The sequence below is a fragment of the Corvus brachyrhynchos genome, unplaced genomic scaffold (genome assembly GCF_000691975.1).
Source record: "Corvus brachyrhynchos isolate BGI_N302 unplaced genomic scaffold, ASM69197v1 scaffold158, whole genome shotgun sequence".
Lineage (NCBI taxonomy): Eukaryota > Metazoa > Chordata > Aves > Passeriformes > Corvidae > Corvus > Corvus brachyrhynchos.
Genome location: NW_008239756.1, coordinates 768,145 through 777,124, shown reverse-complemented (window position 1 = coordinate 777,124; position 8,980 = coordinate 768,145). Strand labels below are relative to the sequence as shown.

At 54.7% G+C, this 8,980-nt stretch overlaps 2 protein-coding genes across 2 annotated transcripts; one reads left to right on the top strand and one right to left on the bottom strand.

Annotated features, from left to right (window-relative positions):
- Nucleotides 1–227: 227 nt before the first annotated feature.
- Nucleotides 228–6,167, top strand: TICAM1 (toll like receptor adaptor molecule 1). The gene has a single exon (XM_017742483.1). It carries the CDS (start codon nucleotides 834–836, stop codon nucleotides 2,910–2,912), a length of 2,079 nt encoding a protein of 692 aa, XP_017597972.1. The 5' UTR covers nucleotides 228–833; the 3' UTR covers nucleotides 2,913–6,167.
- FEM1A (fem-1 homolog A) lies at nucleotides 5,508–8,979 on the bottom strand (the record flags this gene model as incomplete). The annotated part of the gene is made up of 1 exon (XM_017742472.1): nucleotides 5,508–8,979. A coding segment is annotated over one exon (1,635 nt), but the record flags the coding sequence as incomplete, so codon positions are not given.
- Nucleotide 8,980: the final 1 nt, after the last annotated feature.

The window sequence follows — 8,980 nt, the reverse complement described above, 5'->3', positions numbered from 1 at the left end:
TATAAAGTCTCCCAACGTCAGAAGGACGTGGAGCTGCTGGAGCCAGTCCAGAGGAGGCCCCCGAGCTGCTGCAGGGCTGGAGCCCCTCTGGGGAGAGCTGGGGGTGTTCACCTGGAGAGGAGAAGGCTCTGGGGAGACCTGAGAGCCCCTTGCAGGGCCTAAAGGGGCTCCAGGAGAGCTGGAGGGGGACTGGGGACAGGGGATGGAGGGACAGGACACAGGGAATGGCTTCCCAGTGCCAGAGGGCAGGGTTAGATGGGATATTGGGAAGGAATTCTTCCCTGTGAATCTTCCCTGATAACACAGGTTATCAGCTGGAAAGGGTTTCCTCTGTCCCTGTTTTATTCCTCAACTGCCATTGCAAGGAGCCTGCAAGACCTCTGGAATAAGCTGCCTGGAGGAGACACTTGGATTTACCTAAATACATCATTATTTCATCAATTATTTTAAACTAGTTATAATTAATGTGAAATTAACACAAAGAATGTGCTCTTTGCTTAATCACAGAGTTGGAATAATGCACAGAGCACTGGCACAGCTGCAAGCTCGGAACAGATGCAAAAATATTTGGGAGGTGTGAGAGAGAGCCTGGCAGCTCCAGGAGCATCCCCCAGCTCCCACATCACCCCTCTGAACACTGTCCTCTGTTCTCCTCACAGATTCCCAGCACAGAGAGGTCCCGGTTCCGAGATGAGTCCCTGAGCACCAAAGGGTTTGTGTGGTACGAGGAGCGCGACCGGGGCATCCCCAAGCCCCACAGGGAGACAACCCTTTGCCATAAGATGCTTTTCCCATCCCTGCTTCAGTCCATGGTCCGGGCCAGCAGCTGAGAGATGGCACAGAGTGCTGAGCTTCAGCCGAGCTTTGAGGACGTGTTCAACATTCTGTCCCAGGCCCCACCAGAGAAACTGCTGAGCCTCAAACTCAAACTGAAGCACTCGATCCCTGGGCCCTGCAGCAAGTTACTGCAAGCCATGGTCCTGCTCACTCTGGGGCAAGAAACCGATGCAAGAATTTGTCTGGATGCCTTGAGGGATAACCAGGCAGCCCAGTACATCCACCAGATCAAACTGGGCGCTGCAGGAGTGCGTGAAGACAGGGAGGATTTGCAGCCTCCCCAGCTGGATGCAGGTGCCGTGGCACTGCTGGCACAGGTGTACACAGTGTTGGCACAGGAAAAGCTGTGCAGTCCCGAGGCCAGGGACAAAGCCTGCCATGCCAGCAAGGACACTCAGCGGGGGACACGCAACAACATCCCAGCCGAGGAACAGGACAAACAGGGCTCTGCAGCCAGTGTGGGCTCAGGGGACAGCTTTTGGACGCTGAGATCCCATGAGGATGCGGGAGTTCCCTGCACAGCCAGTTCCAACTACGTGGTGAGGAGTTCTCCAGTGCAGATCGGAGGCAACTCAGACCTTTCAGGCCCCCAGACCTTGTGCTCTGAGGAGAGTTCCTCCCTGTCCAGCTGTTTGGAGATCAGTGCATCACCAACAGTTGCTTTTCACACCCAGCCCTCCATCCTCGAGCCTGTCCCCCGGCCCAGCCGTGCTGGACACCCCGACGGGGACGGACTGAGCCATGGCCCGCAGGAATCCAGCTGGGCCAGCACACCCAGCTCTCTCCCCAGGCAGGACACGGCTGCCCACGGGCCCTGGCCAGAGAAGGTTCTGCAGGTCAGTCCCTGTCACCCCACGCTCCCCGTTCCTGAGACGCCGCTGCCCTCGGAGCCTGCCCAAAGCAGAGACGTGTCCAGCACACTGACACAGCCTCACACACAAAGAGAAAAGCAGGATGAAAAGCAGGATGAAAAGCAATTATCTACTGGTATCCCTGACCCAAGGGGTGCAGTGGATACTGCTCCTGCCCACGTGTCCATAGAGGACTCCTACATTCCAGCAGGCATTCCTTGTAACTCTGCACCTGCTTCTATTTCAACCTGTTCCCTTCCTCCTCCTACTTACTCCTTCTCCTCAACTCTTCCTCCTCTTCAGGAATCTCACTCCAACGTACTATATCCCCCTCCCCTGCGCTCATCCCCCTCTCCAGCCTGGCCTCCTCCTGCTCTCCCACCCATGGATCCATCAGAGCCAGATGGTGCCAAGTTCTTCACGTTTGTTGTCTTGCACGCCAGTGAAGATGAGATTGAGGCCCACCGGGTCAAGAACCTGCTGGAGAGCCTGGGGGTGTCCAATGGTGCCACACTCAGTGAGGATTTCTTCATTGCCGGCCGCAGCCACATGACTTGCTTCCAGGACGCCATGGAAAACTCTGCCTTCATGATCCTCCTGCTGACCAAGAACTTCCCGTGCAACCTGTGTCAGTTCCAGACAGACACTGCTCTGATGCAGTCCATCCTGGACCCCTCCAAGCAACACTCAGTCATCCCGTTTTTACCCAAGGTGAATGCCCTGGAGTGCAGCCGGATTCCCACGATGCTCAGTGTGCTTGTGACCCTGAAGGAGAGCTCTCCTCTCTTCTCCAGGAATGTGCACAAGACTTTTAACCCCAAGAAGATCAGGGAGAAGAAAGCCCTGTGGGACCAGATGCAGAGAAGGAAGCTCCAGGCGTGTTGGGAACGGTACCAAGCCCAGCAGAACTTGGCTGCCCTGAGCCTGGGCTCGCCTCCCTGGGTGCCTCCAGCAGCGCCACGGCCGTGGCCACCAGAGCCATCACCCCAACCCTGGTGTCCCCCTGCCCCGATGGACGCCCTGCCTGCTCAGAGCGGTCCTCCCCCTTCCCAAGCACAGCTCCCCCCAGGCCACTACAACATCGTGCCAGGCCAGGGAGGGATCCCATCCCTCATCATCCAACACGCCCGGATGGTTCAGATCGGGAACCACAACATGATGCAGGTGGAAACTGCCGCACCTGGGCCCCAGGACAGCCAGGAGCAAACCAGGCACAATGTCTGACCTGGGGCAGCCGAGGTTGGAGACACAATTAATTTCAAATCCTGGATTAGAGTGATTCTGCTGGGACTGGGACTATTATTCTATGCATCAAGAGTGCCATTTTCCTGAAGCACAAAAGAAAATTCTTCATTTTTTGTTGGAAAAAAAGACATGGAGATCTCTTGGAACTGTTTCTCCTTGTGCTTATGTTCAAGTAACTGAAAATTATTTTCCTGATTCTGTGGAGCTACTTGAAGATTTTATAAATAAATTTTAATTAATTTATTTGTGTTCCTCTGGTTCTTTCCTGTAGAATTTGAAAAGGCATAGTCAAGGATATATGGAAAATTATTCTGCATGTTGGGTAGAAGGGCTGGGAGATGCCACTGACCAAATGATTTGAGGGACAATCTGCAGGGGATGTTTTGGGAAGCTGCTTTTAAGGAAAAAGTGGGATGAAAAACCAAAAGCACTGAGCAGAGTAGTGCTCCAGGAATACGGAGTGGGAGGGGTAATTTTGCAGGAACTGTGCAAGGGATGTACCAGGCTGGTACCTACTGAGTTTTAACACCAGGAGAGCACCTGGAGCAAATTCCCCAGCCCCTCACTCCTCCTGCCACGCGCTCCAGGCACAGCCATTTTCCTGATCGTCAGCAGAGGTCACCCCAAAGCCACCGAGAGACTGAAATGCGGCTGTTCCCTCCCAGAGCAGAGCCCAGAGCCAGCTCAGCTGTGCCAGGAGCAGGGCAGAGTTCGCAGACTCCTGAGGAGCCACTCCCTGTTAAAGTGGATGCCGAGGGCCACCTCTGATCAATACAGGGAAGTGACCCCACCCCAGGTATTTCTGCAGTCTGTGTGTGCTCCGTGGCTTCCCCGGCAGGCTCCCAATGTCTGTCCCAGCAGGTTCCAGGAGGATCTGAGCCCAGGACTCCAACAGGCCATCCTGGCCCTGGGCCTGGCCCTGGCCCCTCTCAGGGCCTAACTCCAGACTGCAGTCTTTGTCCAAGAGCCACGCGAGCCCCGCAGCCAACCCCTGTATGAGACAGGTGTTACCGAGTCCTTGGACTCTGAGCTACCCCCAACTCTTGGCTTCCAGCTCTCAAACAGTTTGGATTTCAACTCTGCAGGACCCAGTGACAATGGATTAACTCATCTACTCCTTCCAGAGCCAGCTGGCATCCTCCAAGTGCTCTAATTCCTTTTATTTTCCTGGTTTCTCTCCTCCTCAGCACCGCTAAGAGGTGTTGTGTTACTGCAATTCCTGTGCCCTGCAGTTGGTGCAGGACAGTCCCTCCCCTTGGGAGCACACACACATCCCTCCTTTCCCGGCTCCTCTCCTACTATAAATAAATATCATGCAAAATTAGTCAACTGGAAGCTGCTCCAGCTTGTAAACAACTTCAGCACAGCCATATCCAGCGTGCTTGGATCACACAAAGGGGAGGGAGAGCTGTGTCTGGCATATAGGAGGGTCTGCAGCCACCACAGTGGAGAAAAAACTCCTCTCTGTCCAAGATAATTAACAAAATAATCACTGAAACATTGCCCTGTTCCCCACAACTCTGTGTTTTCCCCACATGGAGCTGGCCCTACAGTCAATCAGGCCTGTTTGGTGTAATTACCCCTAAATCATGCAGTGATTTCTCCCACCCTGTAATTACTATCAACATTTAATTGCTGGGACCTCTATGTAATTACAGATTATTTATGTGTTAAAAAAAAAGTGAAGCCTTTTCTATCACACAGAATATTCTCCTCCTTGGGGCTGTAGCACCCGACTGCATTCCCCAACCACAAGAGCCCAGCTCGAGTTGCTCCTGCATGGAGTAACTCCCTTCTCACCTCTCTCCTGCCAGCAGCCGTGGGTGCACATGGAATTGCACTGGCCAGCCCCTGCCTCGGTCCTGAGGCCACCTGGCTCCTTGCACCTGCCTGGCAGCTGCTCTCCCACACACCTGGAGATCACCTGCAGCACAGGAGGAAGATCTGGGGGGGAGAAGCACATCCCCAGGCTCTACAGACACTGCTTAAATGTCATTTTTAGCACAAAGGCCCCATCATTCATCAAGGCATCAAGCGTTAAGGATGGAGCAATTAACGACAGGACAAACATTCAAATATTTTATCCATCCACCCTCCCTGGGGAAGACCAAACATTTTTGGGAATCCAGGTTCCTGTGTGCAACTAACTCCAGTACCAGTAATTTCTCTGTTTTTACCATCCCTGATGGATTTGGGGCTGGAAAACAAACTGCTGACACTGTGTCCCTCTTTCTGCTTGCTGTGCCCACTGTCCCACATGTGTAAGGCAGGTAATACCTGAGCCAACAAAGATCCTCTCACAGTTTGATTTACATCGAAATATAAGGCAAAACATATAAGAAGAGGTGTCACTTCAGTGCCAGTGTTACCCTTTTCCAGGGGAAACGTTTGCCACTGCAGCACAGATTGGTTTTTCACAGGAGTAACCATGAAATGAACCAATCACGCCTGTTAATTGCAAACACCCCGGAATTCCATACCCACAGTGTCCCATCCCTGGGAAACAACCTGAAAATAGAGGAAAAAAACTGAAAATAGAGGCTTATCAGGAAGAAGTCCAAGGCACTTGCATTCTAGCAGCCATTTTTTGTTTTATTATTTAAAGTTAAGAGCGCTCATCAGCTCACAAAGGAACAAATCCCATTCCTGCAGTTTAGTTCAGGTTTCAGCCAAAAGGAAAAAAAAAAAATAGAAGGCAGCTAAACTAACTCTGCACTTTACAGCTCAATTCAAGTTAAACCTCCTCGCTTTATAAATAAATGTTATAGTTAACACTGCAAAATGTACTGGCAGATCTACATTATCTTGAAGGGGCAGAGAGCGTGGTTATTGAGGCTGATAAATACAAGTAGAGAAGCTTCAGTAGCACAGAGAGCGAGGGTGGGGCTGGGGTCTGCTCTCCCAGGTGGGGCCTTTCCCAGAGCTCCGAGGCAGCTGCTTCCCCCCTCAGCTGTGCTTCCCACCCTGCTCAGGGCCAGGGAATGAGCCAGGGGCTGCCCATCACCCCCTGCACAAGGACAAACTGCTGGAAACTCTTTGTTTTCCACCACTGAGGGTTCTGCTCATGGAGGCAAAAACCTGCCCTGAGACTACAGAGTTAAAAACAAGGTGTGTGCAGATCCTCATCAAAGGAAGGAGCTTGCCCAAACAGCAGCCAGGTGAGATTTCAAATTCCACCTTGCACCACACCCAGGAAAAGTAAAAAAAAAAAAAAAAAAAAGGAAAAAAAAGAAGACTCAAAAGCCCAAACCAGCTGCTAAGAACCCACTGCACAAGTTTCAGAATGGGGCAGTAACAGAGCCCAAGCAGGTGATACTAAAACCTCAAAAGGACAAGGAGGCACCTTAACCTTTCATTTCTTGCTTCTTCCTTCAGCCCCACCCTGGTGCAAACCCACCACAGACACTCACTTGCTTCCATAACCCTGTCCCAGCACCTCCACGCTACAGGTACCTCCTGGCCTAAAGGGCTTGCAAGAGCTCAGCCTTGAATTTGCTGTTTTGGCTCCCAAACCATCCACATTCACCCTTCCAGCTCAGTCCCTGCTGACCTCTGGAGCTAAAGCACGTCCAGGCTGGGAATGGAGCGAATGGGTGTGGAATGGACAAGCCAAGGGCCTGAACACCACATCAGGATTTTGTTCTTAAAGTAGTTTTTCCTCCCCATTCATAAACTACATCTATGGATGAAACTGTATAACCAGAACTGACCTTCCTCTATCTTACAGGATTGGAGAAGTCTTGCAGCATAGATAGGGCCTGGCTCTACAAGAGAAAAAACATCCCAGCTTTATGCACAATCATGGAAATCTCAGGCGTTTAACACCATTTGCTACTTGGCCAACCAAGAGTGAGACAAACCCCATCCTCAGCACACCCAGCCCTGTGCCATCCCTGGGCAGAGCACGAGCCCCTCGTGCACGCTGGGCATGGGCTGTCCCAAACCTGACGGGAGGGAGGGGAAGGGACTAGCTGGAGGGTATTTTATTCCTCATTCACTTTCTATCTGTTGGGTGTGTGGGGTGGGAAAGGCCAGAGCACGTGGGGGATGTGTAGCTGCTCCAAAGCTGAACGCTGAGTTAATCCAGCACTAACGGGAGAGGCAGCAGGTCCCAGGGAATCTCTGTTTTCTTCCTTCTCAGGACAAGATGGTGGGATGGGGAAGGGCAGGGGCTGTGGGCTTCTGTGGGCAGAGTGCACTGGAGAGAGCTGGTACCTGCAGGTGACGAGGGACAGCCAGGAGCTCTGGAGCCTCCTCCTCCCCTGCCCTGCCACCTCAGCTGGGTGGTGACAGATGGGGACAAAGCTCAGCACAGCGGCAGCCCTCAGCCCCTTGGCACAGCCAGCCCGAGCCTTCCAGCTGCACAACCTCAGCGGGGTGGGATAAGCTGGGGACCGTCGGCTCTCACGCCCTAGTGCAGCTCAATGAAGGCTTCCAGCTCCTCAGGGATGAATCCCTTGTAGGGAATCTTGTGCTTGTCCAGGGCGCGAGCAGCAAGGCACTGGAGGGTGATGTAGTTGAAGGGCTGCATGGTGCTCTTGGTGAGCAGCTTCTCGTCCAGCAGCTCGTAGGCCGTCTGCTTGAAGGCGTTGGTGGCGTCCATGTGCGCCCCGGCCTCCATCAGGGCGCTCATGATCAGCGGGCAGTTGTTGCGGGCAGCCACGTGCAGGGGGGTGTTGTTGTCATAGTCCCGGCTGTCCGGGTCCGCCCCGCACTCCAGCAGCAGGTTGACCACGTGGAGCGACGGGAATTTGCCCACGGGGTAACGCCCCACCGTCGTGGTGTCCTTGTCCACGGCCATGTGCAGGAGGGTGAAGCCGTTCTTGGCGCGGGGGCTGCACTTGAGCAGGCGGTAGATGGTCTGGCGCTTCTGGTGCTCCTGTTCCGGGGTGCATTCCACCTTCTCCAGCAGGAAAACCAGGTGCAGGATGATGGCCAACGTCTTGGTGAACTGAGCCGAATCGGCCACAGGGTCCTTGCCGTGCACCAGGGCCCTCTCCACCTCCCGGACCCCTTTGCTCAGCACCCCGATGAGGTCAGAGAAGCCCAGGTGGGTGGCCAAAGTGCCTTTGGAGCGGTCTTGGAGCACGTAGGAGTAAAGCTCGGCAAAGGAAAGGAAACTGCTGGCAGTCATGGGGCTGAGGGGCTCCAGGTTGCCTTGCTGCATGTCCAGGGCGTACTTCCACAGGTTAATGCAGCGCTCAAAGTTGCCGGAGTCGGCGTAGACGGCCCCGCGGTAACGGATGTAGTACGAAGTGTCGGGGTGGGAAGGGCCCAGGATGCGCTCCCGGATCAGCAGCGCCTGCATGCGCATCTCATCGGGGTCCGTGATCAGCGCTTCCAGCTCCTCCAGAGAGCTCACCTCCCGGGAATAGTCATAGGCCAGCACCAGCTGCCGGGGCTCGGGCTTAGGCAGGTACTTCCCGCCCTCGCAGCGCAGCTCCATCGCCCTGCGCCAGTACTTGTGGGCTCCCAACAGGTCTCGTTTCTTGTCTACAAAGGTGGCACCCAGCAGCTCCAGCGCTTCCACAGCAGCCTCTCGAGTGCAGAACACGTTCGGGACCTCGTCCTGACTGGAAGCTGAAGCACCACATCCCTCACAGCCCTCTTCACTGCAGCCCCTCTGATGGCTCCCACCTGAGGCACAGGTCCCACTCTGGGCCCCCGCGGCCTCATCCTGCTGCAGCCCCCCCTGGATGAGGTACTCCACGATGTTGGTGTGGCCGGTGACACTGGCAGCGAGCAGAGGCGTCATGCCATAGCCGTCCTTCTCCATGCGGGCCTTGGAGCGGAGCAGGAGCTGCAGGATCTCCAGGCTGCCCGACTCGGCGCAGTCGTGCAGGGCCGTGTTTCCCTTCACGCTGCGCCGGTTCACATCGGCCCCTTTCTCCAGCAAGTACCGGGCGATCTCCCGGTGCCCTTTGTAGCAGGAAATCATCAAGCACGTGTGGCCGTGCCGGTTGGCCACCTCCAGGTCGGCCCCGCGCTCACCCACCAGGTACCGCACGATCTCCAGGTGCCCGTCGAAGCAGGCGGCGCAGCGGGGT